At 41.1% G+C, this 17,330-nt stretch overlaps 2 protein-coding genes across 2 annotated transcripts; both read left to right on the top strand.

The window, feature by feature from the left end:
- The first annotated feature begins 4,016 nt into the window (after positions 1-4,016).
- Positions 4,017-4,917, top strand: LOC124236747 (putative tripartite motif-containing protein 61). The gene is given in 3 exon segments (XM_046655720.1): positions 4,017-4,293; positions 4,296-4,612; positions 4,864-4,917. Coding segments are annotated over 3 exon segments (648 nt in total).
- Positions 4,918-5,105: 188 nt separating this feature from the next.
- LOC124236746 (putative tripartite motif-containing protein 75) lies at positions 5,106-15,966 on the top strand. Its single transcript, XM_046655719.1, has 3 exons — positions 5,106-5,300; positions 14,341-14,456; positions 14,550-15,966. Exons 1-3 carry the CDS (start codon positions 5,106-5,108, stop codon positions 15,964-15,966), a joined length of 1,728 nt encoding a protein of 575 aa, XP_046511675.1.
- The last annotated feature ends 1,364 nt before the right edge of the window (positions 15,967-17,330 follow it).

The following is a 17,330-nucleotide window of genomic DNA, read 5'->3' as shown; positions in this document are numbered from 1 at the left end:
AAAAACCACCTAGCTGGAAGGTTGGATACGTTAGTCTAATCCAGAAGGGGATGCAGCTCTGGGACAGCAGGAGAGAGAGTGCTCTAGCTGTGGGTGTGGACATGACCCAACATCTCTGTGTCCCCTGCTGGATCTGGACTAGGAGTGAAGGGGAGCTGGGGAAGGGGGTTACTGTGAGCTGCTCCTGAGTGACCCCCTACTTTGGGCTCTTTTTTGTTTTTGCTAAATATTTTACCTGAATATAGCTATAGATATAAATATATTATTATGTAAACATCTTTTTAAAAAACTTTTTACAGTATTCTAATCATGTTGGGAGACCCTGAGCTAATTATAACCTCCTGGAATCTTGTTTTCCCTTCTCTACAATGGAGGCAATAGTAGTACTATTTTTGAAATCATTTCTTCTCTCAGATGGGTAGCATATAGTGGAATCTCAATGTTTATTGAGATTCAGTGAATTAAGTATTTGATGAGAATGCATGAAGAGTTTTCAGGAAACAGCAAGGTGGTCAGTGTGCAGGAGCAGAGAGAACCAGAGATAGAGAGATTAGGAGGTGAAGTCAGAAAACTGAGGAGGGGAGTACATGTTGAGTCTCATAGGTCATGCTAAGGACTTGGGCTACTTTCCTGAGTCAAGTGGAAAGCCAGTGGAGGGTTTAGAATGGAGGAATGACATACTTAATTTATATTTTACCAGGAACATTGGCTACTGTGTGGAAAATAGAGAAGTGGAAGAAGCAGGGGAAGCATTAGGAAGTTATTGCAATTATCTAGGCAAGAAATGATGATGGCTCAGAGCAGGGTGATGGCAGTGGGAGTGATGAGAAGTAATTGATTTCTGGGTTCACTTTGACAATACAGCCTATAGGACTTGATGATCCTGACATGAAGTGTGAGAGTAAAGGAAGAATCATGGATGGCATGAATATGTTTAGCCTGAGTAACTGCTAAAATGGAGTAAGCATTAGCAGAAATGGACAGGACGACAGCAGGAGATGGACTGCTCAGGGCTATCAGGACCTCTGTGTCGAACATATTCAGGTGGCGACACTTATTTGACATATGAGTGGAATGTCAAGTAGAGGTCGGATACATGGATCTAGAGTTTAGGGAAGAACTCCAAGCTGGAGATAAAATTTGGGAGTTATCCGCATACAAATTGTATCCAAAACCTTGACTGTAGAAGAGCTCACCTAGGGAGCCATGTAGATAAAACAGATAACAAGGCCAAGACTGAGTTCTGGCTAGGGATGCCTGATAGACTACAGGATGCCCACTGACATTTGAATTTCAGATAAACAACAAAGGACCATTTAGGATACGTATGTTCCATGTAATATTTCAAATGTAACTGGTTATCCTGCAGTTTTGTTTGCTAAATCCAACAATCCTAGTTGTGGCATCCTTTAGAGGTAGTGGAGATTGGGATGTCTAGTGAAAGAGATTCAAAGAAATGGCCGGAAAGGAAGGGGAAACCCTGAGTTGGTGGTTGGAAAGCCAGGATAAGAAAGTGTCTCTGGAGAAGAGAGTTATCAGCTATACCAAATGCCAATGATAGATCAAGGGTGTTCAGGACAGAAAATGACCACTGAATTTGGCTAACTAGATACCATTGATAAATTTAAGGAAAGAAGTATTCATGAAATTGGGACTATGACAACACTTTCTAGTGGGTTCAGGAGAGAATGGGAAGAGAGAAATGGGCAGTAGAGAAAACTCTGTCAAGGAGTTTTGCTGTGAAGAGTGAAATGAGGTGGCAGTCAGGCAGGAGGTGTTAGATCTAGAGAGGATTCTCTTTTGAGATGGGGGCAATGACATCTCATTTGTGTACTATTGATAGAGAAGCAAAATTGATGCAGGAGGAGGGGGAATGACTCAAGATATGTGGGTGAATAGGGAGGGGATGCGCAGATGCAAATGTTTTATATACTGTGTATACACACTATAGATGAAAATAGGAATGTACTCCCCATGTGGAGAATGCCTCCGTTCCACGAGACATACAAAAGGAGGCCAATGTAGGGCTTCTCTTCACTCCAAGACTTTGGCTTCTCAGGTGCTGACAGCCTTGTTTGCTCTTCCATGCCTTCCATCAGTTGCATTGCATATTCTATCCACTTTCATACTTATTCTCAAGGGAGGAGTTTGACCAGAAAGTTTCAAACATGTTCAAAGTAGACAGATGATTAGTAAAATGAATCCCCACATACCCATTGTCTAGCTTCAATAATTACCAACTCTTGGACCATCTTCTGTCATCTATACCACACCGTCTTTCCTCTGCACCTAATTATATTGAAGCAAATTCTAGATAACATTCCACACATGTCACTTCATATGTACATGCTTGAGCTTGCATCTTTAAAGGATAGGGGCTGTCTTTTTTTAAAAAAATTACATCATCTTCTCTCACACACACAATACACAATTAACTGCAATTCTTTATTTTAATCACATATTCAGTCAGCTCTCATATTTGTGTGATTTTCTTGTTGCACCGGGCAATTTTGATTAATGAAACGTTTTGATTCATAAGATATTGTAGGGCATACTTATTATCATATTAGAAGGATATGGAACAAGAAGCAAAGCTTGCCAGCAGGTCAGCATGAAATAAATCCTTCTGTGGGAGTCCTTCCTCCTTACTCCACTCCCTCACTAGGCTCAGGGAGACCAGATCCACAAGTGGGGGAATCACCCTAGCTGAAGAGCCTCATGTCTAGTTTCCATGGTCCCTTTAAGGGACATATCTAATTACCAGGTCACCATACTCAACAAAGGCCAAAGCTATGGTATCCCCATCAAGTATTTACGGCATATTTTTAGTTCCTCCAAGTCCAAATGCAATTTACCATTAGGGGTCATTTTTGCCATACGCAATGTTGCCTGGCAACACAGGTGACAGGCCACCTTATGAGATTGCTGGAGGAACAGCTGGGAAGTTAACTGAAGGTCAAATATGTGTGCAAAACAGGAAAGGGTTCATTACCTTTTAAAAAACAAAGCTGCTTGAGGTATAATTGACATAAAACTAACTACAGGTTTTTATAGTGTAAAATTCGGTAAGTTTGACAAATGTATACATCCATAAGTCCCTCACCACATTCAAGATAATGAATACATACATCAACCTCAATGTTTGCTCGTGCCCCTTAGTAATGCTTCTGTCCACTACACAACCTCCCCACTCCATCCCCAGCCAACCACCCACCTGTACTCTATTACTATAGATTAGTTTGCATTTTCTAAAATTTTATGTAAATGAAATAGTACAAGATATTATATATATACTTTTCTTTTGGAGGGCGGAGGAGGGTGAGGCACCTTTCACTCATCATAATTATTTTGAGCTCATTAGTTCATTCCTTTTTATTGCTAAATACTACTCCATTATGAGGATGTACCGCTATCTCTTGATCCAGTCACCATTTCTTGGCCATTTAGGTTGTTTTTAGTTGTGGTTGTTTCTTTTGCTGTTGATAGGGTTTGGTTTTACAATATATTCTTTTAAAACAAAATCCAAATAAGGTCAATACATACTTCTCTACTTCCTACTCTGTTTCTTAGCCGGAATACATCTGTGAAGAGAAATTTCCCCTCATCAACATTTTAGTTACAGTAGAGTCTGTGCTAGAAGGCTAGCGTTGGTGCTCAACTGAACTTCAGTTTCGGATAAGAGTAACTTCTTGCCCACAGGAATGACTTGGTGACGTGGATTATGACTCTGTCCCAACAGCTGGATTCCATAATTGTCCTTCAATTTGTCTGGGCATGAGACCAGAGGAGAATGTGCAGGGACATCTCTGTTTGGTGTGTACTGTGGCTCCTTATGGAACCTTCCTCTGGGACGGAAGGGAATGAGGCAGAAGTACCTGTAGGGGCTGTGGCTTCCTGGGTGCTGTCTGCCAGGAAGGAGAGTGAACACTGAGAGCCATTGGCTTCTCATTTCACAAGTTCTAGGAGAACCAGACCTTTCCAAGGGAGAATCCTATGATAGAAACCCTGACTACAAAATGGCCTTTGCAGTCTCCCTGGCCAAGCTCCAGGCAGAAGCCAGCTGTCCTATCTGCCTCGATTACCTGAGAGACCCAGTGACCATTCACTGTGGGCACAACTTCTGTCTGTCCTGCATCCACCAGCGCTGGGAAGACCTACAGGACATCTTCCCCTGTCCTGTGTGCCTCCACCACTGTCCTGACAGGAACTTGAAGAACTCCCAGTTACGTCACCTGACTGAAATTGTTAAGCAGCTGCCCACCACGAGGAGCAGGAGGAAAGGGCAGGAAGAGACACCCTGTGCGAGAAGCACAATCAGGTTCTGGCCCTGTTCTGCGAGGAGGAGCTGGAGCTGTTGTGTCCCCAGTGCAGGGTCTCCTCTGATCACCGGGATCACCTGGTGACACCCATTGAGCAAGCTGCCGCTAGTCACAGGAGGAGGCTCAAAAGCTACAGTGAGCCCCTGAGGGAGCAGGGTGAGGATGCTGAGAAGAGGTTAGAAATCCACATTTCAAAACCATTTGAATTGCGGGGAAAGATGAAGATTCAGCAGGGGGAATTCTACTCTGATTTTAAACAATTTAAGAGTTTCCTGGGGCAGCCCCGTGGCCAAGTGGTTAAGTTCATGTGCTCCGCTGCAGCAGCCCAGGGCTTTGGTTCGGGTCGCTGAGGCGGCGTCTCACGTGCCACAACTAGAAGGACCCATAGCTAAAACATACAACTATGTACTGGGGGGATTTGGGGAGAAAAAGCAGAAAGAAAAAAAAAAGATTGACAACAGTTGTTAGCTCAGGTGCCAATCTTTAAAAAAAGGAAAAAAAGTTTCCTTAGAAAAGAAAAGGAATAATTCTTTTCAAATTACAGATGGAAGACAATGCTGTTCAAGAAAAACTGAATGAAGACGAAGTAAAATTCTGAGAGCATGCGTCCACACTAAAAATGCTTCTGATGAAACAGCAGAAAGGTGTGTGAGTCAGACCTGGATGTGCTCACAGATGTTGAAAGGATCTACAGCAAATATGAAAACCTAAACCCCAGCCTTCTTTTCATATGAATTCAAGAAAAAATGTATTGGGCCTTATGAACAATATTTTAAGCTACAGAAAATGATCAACCTGTTTAAGGTCTATTTGACGCTAGATATTGAAACCACGCACCCCAATCTTATCTCAGAAGACAGAAGAAATGTGACGTTGGGAAAGATGAAAGCAAACTTTCCTTACATCTCAACAGCTTTCCATTTTGCCAGCCATCCAGAGTCTTCAGAGGTGGTCTCTGGCAGGCATTACCGGCAGGCGGAAGTAAGAGGCCGCAGTGAATGGGCCGCAGGGATCTGTGAGGGATCTTTTCCCAGAAATGCTGTGACTTCACCATCCCCAAAAGACGGGTGCTGGCGAATCCAGCTCTGGTCTTACACTGTGTTGCACTGGATACAAAAAAATCCAGGCAGATCGGCATGTTTCTGGGCTATGAATTGGAAGAGGTTTCATTTTGTAATTTGAATAACAGTTCTCATATCTACACTTAGACTGATACATTTAGAGAAAAACATAGGGCTTATTTCTACATCAGACCTACTTGAGACCTTCTTACAATCCGTATAGTAACCCAGAATGAAGAACGACCTGGGAGACCTTGGCATGTTGATATTGTTCATGAGTGCTACCTGGAATGTTATATAATTACCAGTTGTTGGATGATCTGATCTCAAGGATTACGGTGTTTTGGGCTTTGTTTGTGTGTATTTTTTAACTTTTAAAGTAATCACATATTCACAGAAAATTGCAAAGATAGTGCAGCATTTCGTTTATTAACACTTAGGACACAGTCATCGTCTGTCCCCCTGTCTCACTATCTATAACATATTTCTGAGCTGGCCTATTTCACAGAAATGCTGCAGGAAACAAGTGCCAAGGGCTTTTGTAATTCCAAAATAAAATACAAAACATGACAGTTTCTTTTCTTATATTGTCTTTTCAAATTTTCATAAATGCACTCACAGCATTTATAATTTTCCTATATATTCTCCATTTCTAGAAATTCACATTTATTAGATGTTAATTCCATGCTCTCTAACGTATTAAGGAAAAGGGCCTTTTACCTTCTCTAATGTTGGAGACAGAGAAGCCCATTTAATACCAGAAAGTGTTTAGACTACTACTGGAGAAACCAGTGGTTCAGGGGTTTGGAGGAGATGAGGAGGGAAGGACACATGAAAGGAATGTGACCAGTGACGTGGTGATGATGGCTCAGATCCTCCCGCAAGGGCAATGAACACCTGTCCCACGATTAACCACAACAGAAGTGGGCAACTTGGCTTAACCTGTAGGACACTTGAAAGGTTGGTGGAGGCTAATCCTGCCAGTATACGGACCTGTCCTGTGAAGCAGCGGCCAGGGTTACACTTCAGCCAATTTATAATACTCTAGGGTACAAAAAGTATGACATTCAACTTTTCGTTTCGTCTTTTTTTATACAAATTCTTTTCAGAATTCTATTTGTTTTGCTTTTGTCTTGCATTTTTAAAAGCCATGTCCATACATAACTTCAAAATACCACATACCTGGGTTGCATTACATTATGTTCAACTGCCAGCATTTTAGAAAATGCTTCTATTTGGAAGCCTGTTGTGTATTGTTTACAATTCTGGCAATAGAGTTTTATTTTGTATATCTGTAATTTTTGTTTATCTCTATAATGTGAGAAAGGTGCTCAGGAGAGCTTTCTAGAATGCATTTCTTTGAGGTTAAGAGTAACCCCTACATTGATCAGGGTAGCATGGTATGCTGTGGTAATCTCAGTTGCTTATTAGGGAGACAAAACCCTTTAGTACTTATTCTTGCAAAGTGCAGGGAGGGTCAGCAGGCACTGCTCCATGACCTCACCCAGAAATCTGACACTCCCTCAGTCCTGTGCTATCTCAGCACAGGGTCACTGCGACTCGGAAAAAAAGAGCATTAAAATGGCACACAAGCCTCAAAATCCAATACCAGGAAGTGACACACATTTTCTCTTCCTCCATTCTCTAAAGCTAATTGCAAGGCCCCACTAATCGCAAGGGGGCTGTAAAGATATACGTAATATGAGGTAAAAAAACCCCACAAACCCTACTGTTTGCCACAAATCTCGAATCCAACTAGATATTTGTGAGATTTACATTAATAGTGAGTGCCAGAAATAAAATTCTCCAATTAGAACTATAAATAGATTCAGCTAGAAATTGATAATTTTGGCTCAATGTGATGGCGGTTGTTTAATAACTTCTCCCACATAGGAGAAATTTCTTTTAGTAAAATAAACCTTAAGACATTCTTCATTAGGAGAATTATAAAGTGTTATAATTTGGGGGGCATTTTAAGAAATTTTCTTTCATTTTTTTTAATTAATTTTTTTATTGAGATAACGTTGTTTATAACATATAAATTTCAGGTTTACATCATTATATTTTGCCTTTTATATAAACTATATTTGTGTCCACCACCAAAAATCTAGTTATCTGTCACTGTGCATGTGTACCCCGTTACCCTTTTTCCCCTCCCCCCACCCCTTCCCCTCTGATCACCACCAATCTATTCTTTGTATCTATTCTCATTATTATGAAATTTTGGTGATTCATCTGAAAAAAATCATTTAAACACAATGGAATGAAAGCAAAAAAATCTCTTTATTGGGAAAGGCTTCTCTGGATAAGGAGCCTAGGAGCTACTTAAATGACTGGAGTGACATGCTGGAGACCAGTGGTGGGGGTGAGGTAGACCAGAAATACAGACACACACACACACACACACACACACACACACACACACACACAGAGTTCATACTTTATATGATTCTGACATGCACAAAATTCAGTTACCATGGTTAGTTAAATTAACCCAAGTCCCCCAGTGGTTCAAATTTCAATTAACCATGGTATATTAACTGTCAGTAATTCTATAAAGTACAAACTATAGGGACCCAGAGGGTGAAGTCTCCAGCCACAGAGGATACTGTCCTCAGCTAAATATCCAAGTTCATCACTTACAAGTTCTGCTTTCCACACAATGGGAGGACACAATTCAGTTACGTGTTCTCCCACCACATGGCAAGAATCACCTTTCCTCCAGTTTCAAATAACCTATTCCTTATCTTCTGAGCCCTCACCAAAGGCCCTTTAACTTCATGTTCCTGCCAAAATTCTCCTTATGACAATATGTGTATTCTCAAAGGCTAAACTTACTTGTCATGGGCTTGCTGTTGGGCTGGCTAATCCCATTGTCTGTAATATGGATTAGAATACAGAATTACACTGTAGGGGAACACAGCATCCTGACGAAATTGACTTTAAGAGACAATTGTTCCACATTGATTGAATCTCCTAGAATAGGTGATTTAAAGAATTGATATCTTTGCCTCCTCTTCACACTTTAACTAAAATCAATCTGACACCTGGGACCTTATCACTCAGTTGACACTGTTTTCAGTAATTTCATAAGAGATCTAGCAGTAAAGTCACTTGAATACCATTCAGTCTTTATTTACTTCTCTTTGTTTATTGACTGTTCTTGACAATGAGATTAACAGGAATCAGCTGTGATTCTATACCAGTTTTCTGCTTGCCAGGACTCACGCCAACAGGGACTTTTCTGATTATAATTCTGTAGCTTTAGAGAAAGAGACAGCCCCATAGGGAATGGGTGTGGGAATGCAGGGACATAATTTCAAAGTAATGCCCTCAGGACTTGCTGTTGAGGTTAAGGAATGAGAGAATTCAAAGATGCTTCCAAGAATTTCTGCATTTGCAGTTGGGCAAATGATGGATCCATTAGTTAGATGTGGAACCTAGGAGATAAGTAATTTTCTGAAGTAGCAGAGAAGGTTGGAGGCAAATCAAGAAATATTTTTTATGTGTTAGAGGGACAATAATTTGAAAAACCCTGAGGCAGAACAGAGTGTGAATGGCTTGGAGCCAAGGAGGTGTGGGGAATGACTATTGTTCATTCCTGTGTTTCAGCTCCTATAATGGTGCCTGGTTATTAATAGGTGCTCAATAAATATTTGTGGTTTTAATTAACTAATTAATTAATTCAAGAATAAAAAATCTCATAGGTCAAAACCATGGCCCATTGCACACCTTGCTAATTAACTTTGTCTTCTTGGTGCCCTTAGATGGCCAACATTCTCTCTTCTTTCCTATGAGGGTTGACTCAGCTCTCAGCTGTCATTACAACAAAGAAATAGTAAAATCATCACTTCTCTGTCGATCAATGCCACCACCCATCTCCAATGTAGACCTTAATTTGTGCAAAGGAGAATGTGTCCTATGTGACAAAAAAAATGGTATTTATGATCCAATAAAAAAACATGCTTCTTAGGAACAATATGTAAACCCCATGTGATGCACTGAGGAGGATGTGACATCACACATACAGTATTCCTTCCTAAAATGCTTAACCTGAATCGAAAAAGGAAATAGACAATCCCTATCATGGGAAGTTTGCATAACAAGTAGCTTAGACTCTTCAAAAATGTCGACTTTAGGAAAAATAAAGTGAGGCTGAGGACTCTTCTAGATTAAAGGAGACTAAAAAGAGCAACTAATAGTAGTTTGAGATCCTTGATTGGATCTTAGATCAGGAAAAGAAATCTATAAAGGGCATTACCGGGATAACTGGGGAAATTTGAATAGGTCTCTACATTCATGATAACATAACAGTATTGTACCAATGCTAAATATCCTGATGTGGTAACTGCATTGTGGTTATGCAGGAGCAAGCCCTTATTCTTTTTTTTTTTTTATTAAGATTATGATAGTTAACAACCTTGTGAAATTTCAGTTGTACATTATTGTTAGTCATGTTGTATGTACACCACTTCACCCTTTGTGCCCTCCGCCACACCCCCTTTCCCCTGGTAACCACTGATCAGTTCTCTTTGTCTATATGTTAACTTCCACCTATGAGTGGAGTCATACAGAGTTCATCTTTCTCTGTCTGGCTTATTTCACTTAACATAATACCCTCAAGGTCCATCCATGTTGTTGTGAATGGGACGACTTTGTCCTTTTTTATAACTGAGTAGTATTCCATTGTATATATATACCATTATCTTCTTTATCCAATCATCAGTTGCTGGGCACTTAGGTTGGTTCCATGTCTTGGCTATTGTGAATAATGCTGCGATGAACATAGGAATGCATGGGACTTTTGGAATTGCTGACTTCAGGTTCTTAGGATAGATACCCAGTAGTGGGATGGCAGGGTCATAAGGTATTTCTATTTTTAACTTTTTGAGAAATCTCCATACTGTTTTCCATAGTGGCTGCACCAGTTTGCATTCCCACCAACAGTGTATGAGGGTTCCTTTTTCTCCACAACCTCTCTAACATTTGTCACTCTTGGTTTTGGATATTTTTGCCATTCTAACAGGTGTAAGGTGATATATTAGTGTAGTTTTTATTTGCATTTCCCTGAGGATTAGTGATGATGAGCATGTTTTCATGTGTCTATTGGCCATCCATATATTTTCTTTGGAGAAATGACTGTTCATGTCCCCTGCCCATTTTTTGATCGGGTTGTTTGATTTTTTTGTTGTTGAGCTGCAAGCCCTTATTCTTATGGGATATCTATTCTAGCATTTATCCTCTCAAATGGTTCAGAAGAGAAAAATAAAGCTATGTATTAGCAGAGAGAGATAAAGAAATGAGGCAAAATAAAAACAAGTGATTCTAGATGAAGAGTACCCTATGTGCACTATACTCTTCTTATAACATTTCTGTGGGTCGAAATCATGCAAGATGAAAAGATTTTAAGGAGTGAAAAAAATCCCACTCTTTCCTTTAACATGGGAAATATTCTGTCTTTAAGGACAATTGTAAAGGACAGTTATGATACTAGGAATTAGCATTGTGGAATATATAATATCTGCACATTGCTAGATATCTTTTTCCAAAACAACATGCAAAGCATCTTATTTCTTTTGTGTGCATATTCAGATTTCTGTTTTAATGATAAGAAACAGCTTGGTTTCCATAGTACCTAAAAGTGATGATTTTCCATTTCTTGGTTATACTTTTGAATATTCTATTGATGTGCAATATGGGAAACTATTTAGAAAATTGCAGTGAAATCGTTTTTAGCTGTGCCAATTATGCATGAATATCATAAGAAAGCATGCATAATATTGTAACACTTTAAAAAGGGTAAAATAAAAGCAAAAATAAACAAGTGGGACAACATCAAACTGAAAAAGCTTCTGCACAGCAAAGGAAACCATCAACAAAATCAAAAGGCAACCTGCCGAACAGGAGAAAATATTTGGAAATCATATATCCGATAAGGAGTTCAGAAATAAAATATATAAAGAACTCATACAACTCAATAGGAAAAAACCAATCTGATTTAAAAATGGGCAGAGGAATTGAATAGACATTTTTCCAAAGAAGACATCCAAATGGCCAACAGGTACATGAAAAGGTGTTCAACATCACTAATCATCAGGGAAATGCAAATCAAAACCACAGTGACATATCACCTCACACCTGTTAGAACGGCTATTATCAGAAAGACAAGAAATTAGTGTTGGTGAGGATGCGAAGAATAGGGAACACTTGTCCACAGTGGTAGGAATGTAAAGTGGTGCAGCCACTATGGAAAACAGTATGGAGGGTCCCCTCCAAATTAAAATAGAACTACCATATGATCTAGCAATTGCACTGCTGGATATTTATCTGAAGAAAACAAAAGTGCTAACTTGAAGAGATACCTGCACCCATATGTTCACTGCAGCATTATTACAATAGACAAGATATGGAAATGCCTAAGTATCCATCAATGGATGAATGGATAAAGAAAATGTGATGTGTATATATTCAATGGAATATTATTCAGCCATAAAAAAGGAGATCCTGCTATTTGAGACATGATGGTTCTTGAGGTTTTGAATTACACTAAGTGAAATAAGTCAGACAGAGAAAGACAAACACTGTATGATCTCACTCATATGTGGAATCTAATTTAAAAAAAACTAAATTAAAAAAAATCAAACTCATAGATATAGAAAACAGATTAGTGGTTGTCAGAGGCAGGTGGGTAGTGGGGTGGATGAAATGGGTGAAGGTAGTCAACAGGTACAAACTTCCAGTTAGAGGATAAACAAATGCTGGGGATGTAATGTACAACATAGAGACTATAGCTAACAACATTGTATTGTATATTTGAAAGTTGCTAAGAGAATAGATCTTAAAAGTTCTCATCACACACAAAAAATTTATAACTGTGTACTGATGAATTGTTAGCCAAACTTATTGTGGTAATCATTTCACAATATATACATATATCAAATCATTATGTTGTATGCTAAAACTAATACAATGTTATATGCCAATTATATCTCAATTTAAAAAAGTGAAAATTAAAAAGCACAAAACTAATTTAAATTGTAAAAAAAGCAAGCTATGAAATAATATGTATAGGATGAATCCATTGCATTTATACATATATATAAAATTTCGAAAAGAGTTACATGTGTCTCTAAATATATAAAATAAAAAATGATTCAGAAACATACATGGAAAGGTTACAGGAACTAACATTGGGAAGGTGATGCAATTGTGTTTAAGGGATGGGTTAGTGGGTTAGTGGAGTCAGGGAGGGATAAGGTAGAGGAAAACTTGATCCTATACGTTTCTGTATCATTAGATCTTTTAAAATATGCATTGTTCATTTTGAGCTTAATTAATAATTTTTTCAAAAGATATTAGGTTAACAAATTCACTTACCACTCAGCATGTATAGTGTATTATTTCTGTGGTTTTTTGCTACTCAGAGGGAAGTTATTCAGACTCATTGAATTTTCTTGCTTGTTTCATTGTTGTTTGGTCATTTTGAGGACCTTAGCAGTTCATTGTATATTGTCATTATTCATGCAAGGCTAATCTCTTAACTTTTAGTTTCCCCCTTTATCCTCATTCTCTACTCCCATTCTCTCCCACCCAGGAATTCACACTATTGTACTTGATAAGCTATTTTAAATATGTGTGCATTGGGAGCTGGCCTGGTGGCATAGTGGTTAAGTTCGTGCCCTCTGCTTCAGAGGCCTGGGGTTCACAGTTTCAGACCCTGGGTGCGGACCTAGCACCGCTCATCAAGCCACACGGTGGTGGCATCTCACACAAAATAGAGGAAGGTTGGCACAGATGTTAGCTCAGGGTCAATCTTCCTCACACACACGCACAAAATAATAAATAAATATGTATGCATTTTTGCAAAATATGAAAAGTGGTTGTACCAACTTACATTCTCACCAGCTGTGTGTGAATGTTCCTGAGACAGCACATCACCAAGACTTTATATCTTAACACTTTGAAACTCATTTTGGGGTCTCTAGCAATCAGACAGAGATTGTCTTAAACTATCAGGGTTTGAGCTGATTAAATCAATGGACTCTTTAAGGGGTAGTCCATTCATGATTCTTCTAGTACGTAGCACTTCACTGAACCCAATTTAAACTTTGGAGTATTTTACCAGGACACATTCTCTATGAGGTGCTCTGAACTCCAAGTGTGTTCCCTTCATCCTGAGAGTTTGCCTCTCAGTCTCAATTTTGGAATCAGTAACTGCTTATAAGGGAAAATTCCATGCCCTCCTCTTGGGATCTTGTCCCCACCAATCGTCTCCAGTTGGTAGCTCACCATTGATTTCAGTGGGTAGTTGTATCCATGTGTGTGTGTTTCTCAGCTTCAGCTCACATTGAATTCCTGATCTCCCATTTCATTCTGTGCATCATGTGAAAATCACAGTTTTCCAACTTGGCAGGGTCCTCAGAGTAAATCTCAGTTAGTCCAAATCCCATCCGCTTATGTACATAACTGGATATACCCTGCAGTTGAGAAGCTTAAGTGAAAAGTATTTTGATATATTATGAATTCAGTGCTGTGCTTTAAGAAATATCTGTGGGGCTTAAGCCAAAGTATCTTTAATTGAATATTATTTTATCAGATTTTTGACAAGATTAAAATGATTGAGGTCGTAATTTTTATGCTCATTTACCTAATTCTCTTAGAGACGAGGATGTTATGCAACTTTCCCTAGGTGCCCCTGATAGTAGATGACTGAGGGGGAATCTCACCCAGGGCCAGGCTCTCAAGTCCCGGTGCCCATATCTTTCCATAGTCCCATGGTGCCCCTCCATAGTTATGGGTATAGGTGGAATCCCGGGGGTGGAGAGAAGAATTGGTTTTCCCTCAAACATGGCAGTGAGCAGGGCCACAAGAGGAATGGTAGCCTTGTTTACATGAAACAGTATTTTCTCATCCTCAGGAAAGAATAGGCCCTTTAGGGTCATGTCTGCTTTCTGACCAAGAGCAGTGCTGAGCTCGGATTCAACTACTCTGTGATCAAGGAGCTCCTCTGGACACCTACCTGTGCACCTGAGGCCAGTGGCCTCACAGGAACAAGACATTCAGGACAGGAAGCACGGTGAGATCTGAGGGTGTGTCTGTTCCATGGAGAAATGCTGCAGAGCCCAACCTCCTGAAGAAAACCCACCTCGGTCCAGTCCTTCATTCACAGCGCAGTGGCGGTCGAAGCAGCCCTGGCAGGACTCCAGGCAGAAGCCAACTGTCCCATCTGTCTGGATTATCTGAGAGACCCTGTCACCATCGAATGTGGCCACAACTTCTGTCGATCTTGCATCCAACAGTCCTGGGAAGACCGCTGGGACATGTTCCTTTGCCCCGTCTGCCGTCACCCGTGCCAACAGAGGCACTTCAGGAGCAACGCCCAGCTGGGAAGGATGATTGACGTCGCCAAGCTCCTCCACATCACCAGGAGCAAGAAGAAGAGGCAGGAAGAGAGGCGCTTACGCGAGAAGCACAACCAGCTCCTGACCCTCTTCTGTGAGGAGGACCTGGAGGTGTTGTGTGCCCTGTGCACTCAGCCCCCTGACCACCAGGGCCACCAGGTGAGGCCCCTGGAGGAGGCCGCCTCTCATCACAGGCAGAGACTCAGCAGTTACATCGAGCCCCTGAAGAAGCAGGTGGCAGATGTTCAGAAATTAATAAGCATTCAAAGCAAAAAGCCCTTGGAACTGAGAGAGAAGGTGAAAAATCAGAGACGGAAATTAGCCTCTGAGTTTGAGCACGTGAACCGCTCTATAGCACGTGAGCAAGAGGCGGTTCTGGCAAGGCTGGCTGAGGAAGAGAGGGACATTCACCGGAAACTCAGTGCAAACATTACCGCATGTTCAGACCACATTTCCACCCTCAGAGGCCTACTGAAGGAGGTGGCAGAGAGGTGCGCGATGTCCGAGGTGAGACTGCTGACCGACATCAGGAGCATCCTCCACAGGTGCGAGCGCCTGGACCCCCCAGCTCCCTACTCGATCCAGTTAAGGAAAGAGGGGTGCAGCCTCCCTCCGCAGTATTCGGCTCTGCGGAAAATTATTCAGAAATTTAAAGAAGAAGTTACTCTGGATCCTGAAACAGCACATCCTAATCTGCTTGTCTCTGAGGACAAAAAGGCTGTGACATTTGTGAGGAAAAAGCAAAGAGTTCCTCGCAATCCAAAGAGATTTACAGTGGATCCAGTCGTCCTGGGTTCTGAAGGGTTCGACTGTGGCCGACATTACTGGGAGGTCCAGGTGGATGACAAGCCTGAGTGGGCCGTGGGGGTTTGTACAGATTCCCTTTCCAGAAAGGGAAAGCGGCCCCCTTCAGGACACAGCAGACGCTGGACAATTCAGCTGCAGAATGGTGACTATGTGGCACAAGGCGCTGTTCCTGTCCCTCTTGTGCTGAAGGAAAAGCCCAGAGAGGTTGGCATTTATCTGGACTGTGAGTTGGGTAACATTTCATTTTACAGTTTGAATGACAGGTCTCACATCCATTCTTTCACGGATACATTTTCTGAAGTGCTAAAGCCTTACTTCTGTATCGGACGTGACTCTAAACCTGTGATGGTCTGTGCAGTGAGAGATTATGAAGGATGAACTGTGACTCTGCTTCATTTTCTTCCTGTAGTTTATGTACAGTAGGTAGAATATTGTACAACTGTCAGTGAATCTAGCACCAAAAATTTTTAAAAATCACTTCTATGACTTGAGCACATGAGTAATGTTTCTGCATGTGTCAGGAGTAAGGCACTCACTGCTCCACACTATATTTTCAAGGATGTTTTTATGGGAAACACCTTCAAAGATAGAGATGGCATCTCCATCCAGACTTTCAGGACTCACGCTTCTCTCTTCTCTTTTTCCCCACACCTGGGAAAAGCTGATGAGAAAGCATGGGTGCTCCAGCCTTTGGTGCAGGTGAGAAGTTCAAACCAAACAAGACCCTAGTCGTGCCAGACCCTCCCAACAGCCCCACCCAGTAACCACCATAAACACTTCAGGCTAGTCTCCTCTCCCTGGGCCCTCAAGTCATTTTGGACCTTCTTGGGTAACCACCCTGCTTTCCCCATAAACCTCATTATATGAGCAATAAACATTTTCATATCCTTCTGGTGTGTGTGGCATCAGCCGTCCTGACACTGAACCAAATTTTGAGTGGTGATCCAGCCTGGCCTTACAACCTGGTCTTAACACTTGACATTCTGAGCAGGCTCATGGAGATGTTGACTACCATCTTCAGGGACTTTCTCCTCTTTCTTTGGCTCTGCTGACCAAGGCAAGTGTACACTTTCAGCATTTATGCTCTTACTTGCAAATCAGCCCACTTTTAATGGGGTCCCCTCTAAGAATAGTCTCTAAGACAAAGGAAGGAAGGGAGGAAGAGAGGAATGGAGGTGAGGAGGCAGGCAGGGAGGGAAGAAGGGAGGAAGGAAGAAAGGGAGTGGGGGAGGAAGGTAGGAAGGAAGGAAACTGGATTCAGGAGGAGGAAGCAAAGAACTAGAAGACAGATCCACAATTTGACCTAATTGGAAATCCAAAATTTACTAAATTATCTATAGAACAAAAAAGATAAAACGATGAGACTCTTGGGGGCTGGCCCGGTGGCCAAGTGGTTAAGTTTGCGCACTCCGCTTCAGTGGCCCAGGGTCTCGCCGGTTCGGATCCTGGGCATGGACATAGCACCACTCATCAAGCCATGCTGAGGTGGCATCCCACATGCCACAACTAGAAGGACACACAACTAAAAATATATGACTACGTACCGGGGGCTTTGGGGCGAAAAAGGTAAAATAAAATCTTTTTTTTAAAAATGAGGTTCTCCTTTGTGCCTCCATAACCTAGATGCTGACTTAGTGGGATCCCACTAAATTCAAACATGGTACTCCCTATAATGTTAGTGATGTTACTGAAATAAAACAGACATCAAAGATGTATGCCTCATCTTAATCATCAGAACTGTC

Source organism: Equus quagga, chromosome 3 (genome assembly GCF_021613505.1).
Source record: "Equus quagga isolate Etosha38 chromosome 3, UCLA_HA_Equagga_1.0, whole genome shotgun sequence".
Lineage (NCBI taxonomy): Eukaryota > Metazoa > Chordata > Mammalia > Perissodactyla > Equidae > Equus > Equus quagga.
Note: the sequence above shows the minus strand (reverse complement) of the source record. Positions and strands in the feature narration are given on the sequence as shown.